The following is a 12944-nucleotide window of genomic DNA, read 5'->3' on the forward strand; positions in this document are numbered from 1 at the left end:
CACAATTAGCCAATGGGCAAGACCCCATGGGAGAATAACATGAGGGGGAAAGGAGTCCAGGAGAACTGGCTGTATTTTAAAAGAATCCTTATTGAGGTTACAGGGACAAACCATCCCAATGTGTAGAAAGAATAATATGGCAGGCGACCAGCTTGGCTTAACAGTGAAATCCTTGCTGATCTTAAATACAAAAAAGAAGCGGAAGATTGGACAAATGACCAGGGATGAGTATAAAAATATTGCTCGGGCATGCAGGAGTGAAATCAGGAAGGCCAAATCACACCTGGAGTTGCAGCTAGCAAGGGATGTTAAGAGTAACAAGAAGGGTTTCTTCAGGTATGTTAGCAACAAGAAGAAAGTCAAGGAAAGTGTGGGCCCCTTACTGAATGAGGGAGGCAACCTAGTGACAGAGGATGTGGAAAAAGCTAATGTACTCAATGCTTTTTTTGCTTGTGTCTTCACGAACAAGGTCAGCTCCCAGACTACTGCACTGGGCAGCACAGCATGGGGAGGAGGTGACCAGCCTTCTGTGGAGAAAGAAGTGGTTCGGGACTATTTAGAAAAGCTGGAGGAGCACAAGTCCATGGGGCCGGATGCATTGCATCCGAGAGTGCTAAAGGAGTTGGCGGATGTGATTGCAGAGCCACTGGCCATTATCTCTGAAAACTCATGGTGATCAGGGGAAGTCCCGGACGACTGGAAAAAGGCTAATGTAGTGCCCATCTTTAAAAAAGGGAAGGAGGAGGATCCTGGGAACTACAGGCCAGTCAGCCTCACCTCAGTCCCTGGAAAAATCATGGAGCAGGTCCTCAAGGAATCAATTCTGAAGCACTTAAAGGAAAGTGATCAGGAACAGTCAGCATGGATTCACGAAGGGCAAGTCATGCCTGACTAATCTAATTGCCTTCTAGGATGAGATAACTGGTTCTGTGGATGAAGGGAAAGCAGTGGACATGGTGTTCCTTGACTTGAGTAAAGCTTTTGACACGGTCTCCCACAGTATTCTTGCCAGCGAGTTAAAGAAGTATGGGCTGGATGAATGGACTATAAGGTGGATAGAAAGCTGGCTAGATTGTCGGGCTCAATGGGTAGTGATCAATGGCTCCATATCTAGTTGGCAGCCGATATCAAGCAGAGTGCCCCAAGGGTCGGTCCTGGGGCCGGTTTTGTTCAATATCTTCATAAATGATCTGGAGGATGGTGTGGATTGCACCCTCAGCAAGTTTGCAGATGACACTAAACTGGGAGGAGAGGTAGATACGCTGGAGGGTAGCGATAGGATCCAGAGGGAGCTAGACAAATTGGAGGATTGGGCCAAAAGAAATCTGATGAGGTTCAACAAGGACAAGTGCAGAGTCCTGCACTTAGGATGGAAGAATCCAATGCACCGCTACAGACTAGGGACCGAATGGCTCGGCAGCAGTTCTGCAGAAAAGGACCTAGCGGTTACAGTGGATGAGAAGCTGGATATGAGTCAACAGTGTGCCCTTGTTGCCGAGAAGGGCAATGGCATTTTGGGATGTATAAGTAGGGGCATTGCCAGCAGATCGAGGGACGTGATCGTTCCCCTCTATTCAACACTGGTGAGGCCTCATCTGGAGTACTGTGTCCAGTTTTGGGCCCCACACTACAAGAAGGATGCAGAAAAATTGGAAAGAGTCCAGCGGAGGGCAACAAAAATGATTAGGGGGCTGGAACACATGACTTATGAGGAGAGGCTGAGGGAACTGGGGATGTTTAGTCTACGGAGGAGAAGAATGAGGGGGGATCTGATAGCTGCTTTCAACTACCTGAAAGGGGGTTCCAAAGAGGATGGCTCTAGACTGTTCTCAGTGGTAGCAGATGACAGAACAAGGAGTAATGGTCTCAAGTTGCAGTGGGGGAGATTTGAGTTGGATATTAGGAAAAACTTTTTCACTAGGAGGGTGGTGAAACACTGGAATGCGTTACCTAGGGAGGTGGTGGAATCTCCTTCCTTCAAAGTTTTTAAGGTCAGGCTTGACAAAGCCCTGGCTGGGATGATTTAATTGGGGATCGGTCCTGCTTTGAGCAGGGGGTTGGACTAGATGACCTCCTGAGGTCCCTTCCAACCCTGATATTCTATGAACCCATCTATTTTAAGGGTAAGCTGCCTGAAAACAAATCAACTTTTAAATGAAAGCACCATCAATCAATAGAGTGCAGTATTACTATCCAGGGTATATCTAGCACGGGGGTGGGCAAACTTTTTGGCTCAAGGGCCACATCAAGGTTACAAAACTGTATTGACGGCTGGGTAGGGGAGGCTGTGCCTCCCCAAACAGCCTGGCCCATGCCCCCATCCAACCTCCCTGGCCCCTGACTGCTCCAACCCCGTCCACACCCTCACCCCCGACAGGCCCCCTGACCCCTATCCAATCCCCCCTGCTCCCTGACCGTGCCCCCCACTCCATCCAGCTGCTCCCTGTCTGCCTCTCCAGGATCCCCTGCCCGTTATCCAACCCCCTGCCCCCTTACCATGCCGCTGAGAGCAACCAGAGCCAGCCACGTTGCCTGACAGGAGCAGTGGGCCAGAGCACTGGCAGCACAATGAGGTGAGGCTGCAGGGGAGGGGAGATAGCATGGGAGGGGCTGGGGCTAGGCTCCCCAGCCAGGAGCTCAAGGGCTAGGCAGGACGTCCTGCAGGCCAAATGTGGCCTGCAGTTTGCCTACCTCTGATGTAGCATGTTGTTGAGTATTAATAGTGCTAATGCCCTGTCTACAGAAATGAGCCCATAAGCAGGTGCAGCTCCTCCTTCTATCCCCAAAAGATTCAGGGATGGTGGGATAAAGGATAGATTTGTATGATTACTGCAAATTTTCTAACCACTTAAATACTCAGTGAATCCATTATTTAATGACAAAAAGGATCATTAAACCATCCAGTCTGATCTCCTGAATAAATCAGGCCATTAAATTCCACCCAGTTACCCCTGCAGTGAGTCTAATTACTTGATTGGCTAGAAAGGTATACAGTTTTTATTTTTAAGACATCAAGGGATGGAGAATCCACCAATTCCCTTGGTAGTTTGTTCTAATGGTTAATCTTCTATTAATAATTTGGACCTTATTTCTCATTTGTATTTGTCTGGTTTAATCTTTCAGCTTTTCTCAGCTAGATTAAAGTACTCACTTTAGTACTCATTATTTTCTCCCCTGGAAGCTACTTGTACACTAATCAAATCACCTCTCAATCATTTTGATAAACAAAACTCACATCCTTAAATCATTCTCGTGTCTCTTTTCTGCACCCCCTCCAATTTTTCAATGTTTTTTAAAAATGTGGACTGCAGAACTGAGTGAAATATTCCAGTATCATTCTCACCAATGCCACATACAAAAGTAAAACCCCTCTTTACTCCAACTGCTCCTGTTTGTACCATCGAAGGATCACATTAGTTCTTTTTGTCACTGCATCATACTAGGAGCTCAGTGCTGCATTGTTTGTTCCCTGTAACACCTAAAATCTGTTCCAGAGTCTCTTTCCAGGATACAGCCCCTCATTCTTTGTTTCTTGATGTATAGTTTTTCATTTGGCAATATTAAATTTTTAATGGGGATAGCTTACAAGCAATCCAAATTGCTCTGTAGGACTACCCTGTCCTCATCATTTACCATTTTGCTAATCTGTCTCATCTGCAAATTTTAATCAGCAACAATTTTATATTAACTTCCAGATCATTGATGGAAATATTGACTAGCATCAGGCTTGGCACCAAGCCATATGGAATCCCACTAGAAACTCCCTCCTTTGATGATGATTCCCTATTGACAGCTACTTTGAGATGTGTTAGCTAGACAGTTTAGTCTGTTTAATGTTTGCTTTGATTTTTAAATTGCTAATTCTTAAATCAGAATGTCATGTGGTATTAAGTCAAATGCCTTACAAAAGTTTATTTATGTAGTTACATTTATCAACCAAATTTGTAATCTCAAAGCATGAAATCAGATTTGTTTGACAAGAAAACCATACTGACTGGCATTAATTCTACTTCCATCCTTTAATTTATTATCAATTGAATCCTTTATCAGCTCTTCCATTCTTTTGTGCAGGACTGATGTCAGACAAGCTGGCTTACAGTTACCTGGCTCATCCTGTTTGCCTGTGTTAAATATTGGCATTCTTCCAATCTTATGGAATTTCCCTGGCAATCCAAGATTTATCAAAAGTGATCAGCTGACCAGAGATTGCCTCAGCTGACTTTCAGCACTTGAGTGCAAGTTATCTGGGCCTGCTGATTTCAAAGTGTTTATCTGCAGTAATGTTAGAGAAAAGGTGGGTGAGGGAATATCTTTTATTGGACCAACTAATAAAAATAACCTACTAAAATTTGTCTAACACCCTCAATTATTAATGGTCTGGAAAATACCTCATCTTTATGTGAGGAGTACATCATTCTGCTTTTTTCTCCAAATATGTAACGGTTACTGAACACTTCTGCCTTTTTTCATCATCATCAATTTGAGCTCCAAATAGTTATGGGCTTATAACTGTTGCTAGGTGTTCCTTTGTTCCTAAAACTTAACTCCTATTTGGCCTTAGCCTTTGAATTCCTCCGTTCTCTCGTCTAATGTCTGCACTTCGCTTCCAGTTTACATCAGTTTGCTATTTCCCCCTTTTTCAATTGGTTATATTGCCTTTTCATTTCTAATTGCTACCTTCCCTTTACCATTTAGCCAAAGTTATCCATTCATTACAATTAACTTGTAAAATAAAACTAGAAATCTGATTCAAAGAGTGAGGGTAAAGCTTGCTGAATGCTACACACCTATAAAAAGATTCCTTGTTTCTGAAAGATAATGTAATCTATTGTTCTATACAAAGTAAGAGTGCTCAGAGGAAATGCACAGCTTGCATTTAGCTCCAATAAATAATAACTTGTATTCTGAAATATTATTGATATGACTCCACTAATATTTTTTCTGAACAAGTAAATAGCCTGCCAAAAATGAGTTAATTTGTATATTAAAATTGGTTTGCACTAAAGCCTTACCTATCTTCCTTTAATTTATTATAGGAAAATGAGCCTCTCCAAACCTGATTTTGAAAAAAGGCTTTTAGTCTTGTCTTTATTTTCCAAATCACTTTCTGCTAATCAAAAGATGAAATTTAGCTTACCTCACAACAACTTTCAATAGCTCCCTGCCAGTCTGACACCTTCAGTTTACAAGCAGCAATATTTAAAAAGCAGATCAAGGCAGTAGGATTAAACTTTGCTGTATTTGATTCCTCCGCTATGGCTTTAGAAGCCTCCACATACCTGCACAAAACAAATTTACAAATTGTATGCATTAGTGTATATACTGTAACTTGCAACATTAACTTTTTTCTGCCCTTTGCTATCTTGCTGAAAGTATATGCAAGAACTACCCGTCACATGGACTCTTATCCACCTTAGTTTACTATTTCTAAACATCCATGCCCATTATATTGTTATATAAAAGAATTAAACTGAACTTATGCTTCCTACAATTGGCTGTACAAAAAAAAAAACCACACACCACAATTTTAAATAATCATCTTTTACACAACACTGCCCCTTCCTCCTCTCCAAGTATTTGGCTACACTACCTAAATTATTTTAACTCGTTGTACTTGAAACTGTACAGGTAAACAATATAAGCTGCAGAGTTTGCAAAATGCAGTCATTTACCTCCACCAAACAAGACTGCCATAAGAAAATTAGTGGAGAGAAAAGAGGAGGGGTGTAATTTCCATTTCCTTGTGATGCTAGTGTCATAGTTTTGAAGAAACTGCACCTGCATCTCTCCCACCCAGCTCCGTAGTCCACTCCAGGAATTCCCCGCCAAGTCTGAGGTCTCCAGCCAGCACCAATCCCTGGGCAGGAACCTTTGTTTCACTCTCTTCTGACTGGGGTTTTAAGGCTGCACAGCTCCCTGGGATATCACAGTACAGGGCAAGCAAGCCAGTCTACCTAAAGGCTATTTCTTTCTCTCCACTGGCTCTGCACATTGTATTTGCCAGCAGTTACAAGTTACCACATGTTTCTTTTGAAGCAAGCACATTTATTCTTAAGGTAAAAGCATTACAGAGAAGACAAAAAGTGAAAATGCCTATGTGCATGCTAAAAGCTTACCGGAGGTCACCCATCAGTCTTATGGGGCCTTAGCGAGTCAAAGTCCTTCCAACCCTTCTGCAAGGGTTGTGGGGCCTTCCCTGGACAGATGATCCTGTCCGTTTGCTGGATCAGAAAGAAGGCCATGCATCAGTTTAAACACAGCCTTTTTATGCCAAAAGCCCTGTCTTCCAAGACTGGAAACCCAGATTGAATCAAAATATGCAAACCTCCAAAGGATGAAGTACCTCTCTGGAGGTGATTACAACTTGAGTGATTCTCCTTAAGGACCCCCACTGTTTTAGTTCCTGAAGAGCTGTGGCAACCTTCTTCTTGGAGTAAAATGCAATCATAAATACAAACCCTGGCCCACAGTGATACATGAGCCTAATACAATATGACAGGTTTCAGAGTAACAGCCGTGTTAGTCTGTATTCGCAAAAAGAAAAGGAGTACTTGTGGCACCTTAGAGACTAACCAATTTATTTGAGCATAAGCTTTTGTGAGCATCCGATGAAGTGAGCTGTAGCTCACGAAAGCTTATGCTCCAATAAATTGGTTAGTCTCTAAAGTGCCACAAGTACTCCTTTTCTTTTTGCTAATACAATATGTTTCCCCTCAAGATACTGCATGCAGTTGCAACACTTGTCATAGCCAGTTCAAGGCTCGGTTTTTGAACTTCAAAGTCAGGACTCAGCTACATCAGTGACTTCATCTCTATGCACGAACCACAAAAAGATAGTTGAGATCTTCTGGGATAATGCAGCTGACAAAGGCAAGGTGGAAGCATAATCAGATGACGTAAGGAGATCAGCCTGGCAACAAAACAATCATACAGAAGAAATCTGACTACTCCACCATTCATCCATTTCTAAGACACGCATTCTAAGACCTTCCTCTTTGGAACAGTGTTTCCATCATCACAAGATTTACTTTTTAAAAAACAAAACAAAACATGATTTCACATATGTTCAATTCAGTCAGAGCTTCCTGTAATCAAAGAACAGAAGAGAGCAGAGATCACTGAAATTCATTAGGGACTTAGCTAAGCATATCCAGATTAGTTGTGAAATGTTTGAATACTGCAGCAATGGATGCTATACAAAACACTAAAAAAACCCAGCATGCTGGAGATGGGGAAGGAAATTAATTCTGCAGTTGAATGCTCTGCCCCAAATTGATGTGTCAATAAAAAAGGTTTTAGAACAACCTGATAAACAGGAATAAGTCATCTGGAAGAGACAGTATTCCCTGAAGAGTTCTGAAGGAACTCAAACATGAATATGCAGAACTACTAACTACACACTGTCAACTATCTTGAAATCAGCCTCTGTACCAGATGACTGGAAGGTAGTAGCTCATGTAACACCACTTTTTAAAAAGGGCTGCAGAGGCAATCCTGGTAATTACAGATTGATGAGCCTAAATTCAGTAGCAGATAAATTGGTAGAAACGATAGTAAAGAACAGAATTATCAGACACACAAACATGGTTTGTTGGGAAAGAGTCAACATGGCTTTTGTAAAGGGAAATCATGCCTCAATCTATTAGAATTCTTGGAGGGAGTCAACAAGCATAGATAAGGTTGATCCAGTCAATACAGTGTTCTTGCTTTTCAGAAAGCCTTTGACAATGTCCGGCACCAAAGGCTCTTAAGGAAATTAAGAAGCCATGGGATAAGAGGGACAATGTTCTCATGGATCAGTAACTGGCTGAAAGAGAGGAAACAAATGGTAGGAATATGTGGTCAGTTTTCACAATGGAGAGGTGAACAGTGGGGCTCCCCAAAGGATCTGTACTGGAACCTGTTCTGTTCAACATGTTCATTAATGATCTGGAAAAGAGGAGTAAACAACCAAGTGGCAAAAGTGTAAGGATGATACAAAATTATTCAACATAGTTAAGTCCAAAGTAGAGTGCAAGGAGCTAGAGAGATCTCACAAACCTGGGTGACTGGGCAACAAAATGGCAGATGAAATTCAACTCTGATAAATGCAAAAAATAATCTCAACTATTCATATACAGTGGGTTCTAAATTAGCTGTTACCACTGAAGAAAGAGATCTTGGAGTCACTTTGGATAGTTCTCTGAAAACTTCCACTCAATACACAGCCACAGTCAAAAAGGCTAACAGTATATTAAGAACTAACTGGAAAAGGATAGAAAATAAGACAGTAAATATCACAATGCCACCATATAAATGCATGATGCTCCCACACCATGAATGCTGTGTCCAGTCCTGGTCATCCCATCTCAAAACAAAAAAAATAGTGGAACTGACAAGGTTCAGGGAAGAGCAACAAAGATGATCAAGGGTATGGAACAGCTATGGAGGGTATGAAACGGTGGGTATGGAGACCAAAAAAGATAAGGACTGTTCACCTTACAAGAGAGACAAGTAAAGGAGATGAGAGAGAAGTCTATAAAATCATGGAAAGTATGAATAGGGAAGTGTTAATTACCCTTTCTTACAATACAAAAATGTGTGTCACCCAATGAAATTAATAGGCTGCAGCTTTAAGAAAAACGAGGAATTACATTTCACACAACGCACAATTAAATCGTGGAACTCATTATCATGGGATGTTGTGATGCCTAAAAGCATAACCGGATTAAAAAAAGAACTGGATACGTTCACGGAGGATAGGCCCATCAATGCCTATTAGCCAAAACGATCAGGGATACAACTCTATGCTCAGGACAACCCTAAACCTCTGACTACCAAGAAGCCGGGAGTAGACGCCGGGAGTACATCGCTCCATAATTGTCCTGTTCTGGTATACTCCCACCAAAGCTCTGGTAGGGATCACTGTGACAAGATATACCACGGTCTGACCCAGTATGGAAGCTCTTATGTTCTTATGCCAACCGTTAAGCCCCCTGTCAATATTCAAATCTAGGGACATTTAATTAGAATGCCTCACCTTGGTTTCTGCAGCAAGAACTCTTACCTTAAGCCTTTAGTGTACTTTTTAGTTGCCATTGCCCAGTTCTGTGTTTTGAAGAAAGTATTTCCTATATTCTTTATATCTTCTGCTATGGAAACAATCTTGTCAATCTATTGAGAAGAGGAGAAAAAAAATCCTATATAATGTAAGTATTAAATTATGTAATTTATACCAAGTTGCAACAAGTCTTTGGACTGCTTAATATTTAACAGTAGGATCCCAAGTCAACTCTCTTTCAAAGATTGCCAGAATGCACCAAAAAACACAAATATTCCAAGTTTTGAAATTAAACTATATTCAAACAACTGTTACAATATTCTATTATATGAGCAACACATTCTCCTTGATCAATGGTATGAAACTCCCATTGAGTTGTACATGAAGATAAGAACATAAGAATGGCCATTCTGGGTCAGGATATTGGTCTGGATAGACCATTGGTCTGTCGTCTGACAGCGGCCAGTGCCAGATGCTTCAGAGGGAATGAACAGAACAGGGCAATTATTGAGTGATCCATCCCTTGTTGGCTAGTCCCAGCTTCTGGCAGTTAGGGCTTTAGGGACACCCAGAGCATGGGATTGCGTCCCAGACCATCTTGTCTAATAGCCATTGGTGGACCTATCCTCTAGGATCAGGGGGACGGACTTCAAGAGAAGAAAACATAACAGCAATAGAGAACATGCGATCACTAATCTAATTGTTTCCCCCTAAATGCAGTTACATGAATGAACATTCATTCCTCCTTAATCCAGGATCAAGTAAACAGAAGCTTTGGCTGTACCCATAAAAAAATCAGAGATTTGTTAGTGATGCAGGTATATAACCAAGAACTTCTCATTCCCGAGAGTATTTTGTCTTTTATTTCCCACAGTTCAAGGCACAGATACTTGATCTGCATCGGCCTTCCAACTAACAATCAACTACTAACACACTTCTGTCTTTCCCTCAAACTACTTCTAGATCCATAAAGTAAAGCTGATAGTTAACTGCCCGCCAAATACGATGACAGTGTTGTCTGTCTACACAGGGCATGCCTAGAAATTGCTTTGTGGGTGAAAAATGTGGTAGTGAGAGGATTTTCTAACTATGGAAAGAAACTAAATAAACCTTTAAATAATCTCCAGAGTATGCTATTAATACTATGAAATCCTATATAAATTATGCCTCTGGAAACTTGTCACTACAGCACCACAATGAAGAACTGAGTAGCAGATATAAAGGAAGAATAGAAAAAAACCGTTCTAAGTGGAAGGTTTTGTTTTTAGCCTTATGTGCACTGGAAAAAATAAATGATAGTTGGCATTAACAAGAGCAGCTAAAAAAAGTATCACAAAATTCCCCATTATTACCTCTGACCTGCCCTAACAGACTTCTTAAAAATAAACTCAAGTCTGGTGAACCTGACAACAACCACCATATATCTCAGGTTATGTAAATGTCATCATTGCACAGGAAAAATAATTATCTTCAAAGAAAAACAACTTACATCTTTTAAATCTACATCTGAATCTTCAGGGAAATCTGGGTGAGTATCACCAGAGCCATCCATTGGGGAGATTCCCCAGTTATCGCCTTCCTTCAGCTCTCCACATTCTGCAATAATGCACAACTGTAAAAAAAAAACAGGAGGCGTACAATATGCAATGTTGCTATTCACTAATCGGAAAGCTTTAGTTCTTTTGTATTGCCAAAAGATTGGTGAAAGTGTCCTCCTGTCACTCCCAAGCTACAGATTTCAGAAGCCTACTTCAGCTGCTTCTAACTATCTTTATGAAACTTCATTTTCAGCTTTACTGCAAGGTAAACTCATCAAGTTCAACCACTGGAGGGAGTATAGGGCTATTTACCCCATAGTAAAACTAAATTGCCTAGTTTTCACTGTGTTTTTACCTCAGGATAGCTCATGCATGTTAGATACTGAGGTAGAAAAACCCACCTATTATAGCAGTGAAGAAGACAAGGCCATATGTGGAAGGGTGACACACACATTGATTCACTACCGCTTCCTGTTGCTGCTCTCTGTTTCTTGGAAGCATCAACCAAAGCTTAGACCACTTAGCTTGTAAAAATCTAGCAGGATCACACCACAAGAAGCCATTACACTAGGAATGATTGAATTGCTCATCTTTGCTACCACACATGAAAGGAAAAGCATGTGTGTTTTTAGGTTTTATAGCCTGGTAGCAAAATGAAGCAAAATACATGCTTTCCTTTCCAACAACAAGGGTAATTTTTCAGATATTATGGAGGAGATATTGATGATGAAAAATAATTGGTCATATTTTATGATTTGGTCATATTTTATGTTTGACAAAGAGCCATCAATCTTCTAACATAGCCATGTTAAATGTACTAATTAAACTGCTCAATACTGTTAGACCAGAAGTGGGCAAACTACGGCCCGTGGGCCAGTCCTTCCCGGCCCCTGAGCTCCTGGCCTGAGAGGCTAGTCCCTAGCCCCTCCCCCATGGTTCCCCCTTCCCCGCAGCCTCAGCTTAGTGCACCGCAGGCGCAGTGCTCTGGGCAGCAGGGCTGCGAGCTCCTGTGACAGTGCAGCTGCAGAGCCGCAGCCTGACTGGTGCTCTGTGCTGTGCAGCACGGCTGCCTGTCCTGGTGCAGCCACGCCGGCAGCCATCGGTGCTCCAGGCAGCACAGTAAGGGGTCAGGCAGGAGTTGGATAGAGAGGAGGGGAGTTCAGGGGGTGGTCAGGGACCAGCTTGTGGATAGGGGTCAGGGCGGTCAGGAAGGAGAGCGGGGGTTGGATGAGGTGGTGGGGGGCAGTTCGGGGCAGGGATCTCCAGGGGGCCGTCAGAGAACAGGGTGGGTTGGATGGGGCAGGAGTCCCAAGGGGCCGGGCCATGCCTGGCTGTTTGGGGAGGCACAGCCTCCCCTAACCAGCCCGCCATACAATTTCAGAAACCCGATGCAGCCCTCAGGCCAAAAAGTTTGCCTGCCCCTGTGTTAGACCATTAGACATCCCCCGTACCTGTCCTCTAAGCACAGGATGGGAACCAAGAACTCCAGCTCTACCCAGCTCTAACACTAACTCCTTCTGCAACCTTTGGCAAGTCACAACTTCATTTATACAGGTTTCAGTTTCTCATACCTTCAATGTGCAGAGACATTACATTCCTCCCTCATTTCCAAAGGCGGTGTGAAAATTGATTAGTAATAACTAGTTAACATTTGTAGGAGTTTTACACATGTAGAGTATCAAGAATAATTAACTACAAAATATTTTTTCCCCTTTCCCAGTTTTTAATACTTTCTTTGATCTAAATATTTTATTTAGGATTAGTAAACGGCTTTACCAATCCTGTGACTTTTAGCCTGGAAGTCATTTTCACAATGGAAGACAAAAGCTAATCTGAAAATGTTATATGTTCTGTGAGACAAAGCTCAGAAAAACTTTTTCTAGTTTTGCTCTAACAAAAGCAAACTAATTTTGAATCATACTGAAAAACACAACTAAAATTAATTCTCACAGAATACTAAAACAGTTCTCACAGAAGGCACCATATAATGGAACAAGTGTCCTCCTAGATGTCCTGATCTTACCTTTGCAGGTTTTTCTCCATTCACGTCAACATTTTCTAGTATTTTAGCAACACCCATTCCTTTGATCACTTGGCCAAACACCACATGTTTCCCATCCAGGTGAGGGGTTGGCACTGTTGTGATAAAGAACTGAGAGCCATTTGTATTGGGTCCTGCATTTGCCATGCTCAGCAGCCCTGCCCGATCATGCTGTACGAGAAAATGCCATCAAAGCAAATATAAGTAAGATATGATTATTCTACAAGGTTACAGTGATATACTACCAGGACATCCAATGTACCCCAAATAAGCCCACACTGACAACTTGCAAGGGGCCTGAGGACCACACATAATTTGCAACTGG

At 42.0% G+C, this 12944-nt stretch overlaps 1 protein-coding gene across 2 annotated transcripts in view; it reads right to left on the reverse strand.

Annotated features, from left to right (window-relative positions):
* PPID (peptidylprolyl isomerase D) overlaps positions 1 to 12944 on the reverse strand; it is a 31774-nt gene that overhangs the window by 7342 nt on the left and 11488 nt on the right. For both annotated transcript variants that reach the window (XM_074951064.1, XM_074951063.1), the window contains exons 4-7: positions 12602 to 12790; positions 10530 to 10652; positions 9047 to 9153; positions 5138 to 5279 (exon numbers count right to left, since the gene is read on the reverse strand). In XM_074951064.1, the coding sequence (XP_074807165.1) occupies positions 5138 to 5279; positions 9047 to 9153; positions 10530 to 10652; positions 12602 to 12790 (561 nt within the window). The remainder of the gene's footprint in view (positions 1 to 5137; positions 5280 to 9046; positions 9154 to 10529; positions 10653 to 12601; positions 12791 to 12944) is intronic.

Source organism: Natator depressus, chromosome 4 (assembly GCF_965152275.1).
Source record: "Natator depressus isolate rNatDep1 chromosome 4, rNatDep2.hap1, whole genome shotgun sequence".
In the NCBI taxonomy this organism is placed as follows: domain Eukaryota; kingdom Metazoa; phylum Chordata; order Testudines; family Cheloniidae; genus Natator; species Natator depressus.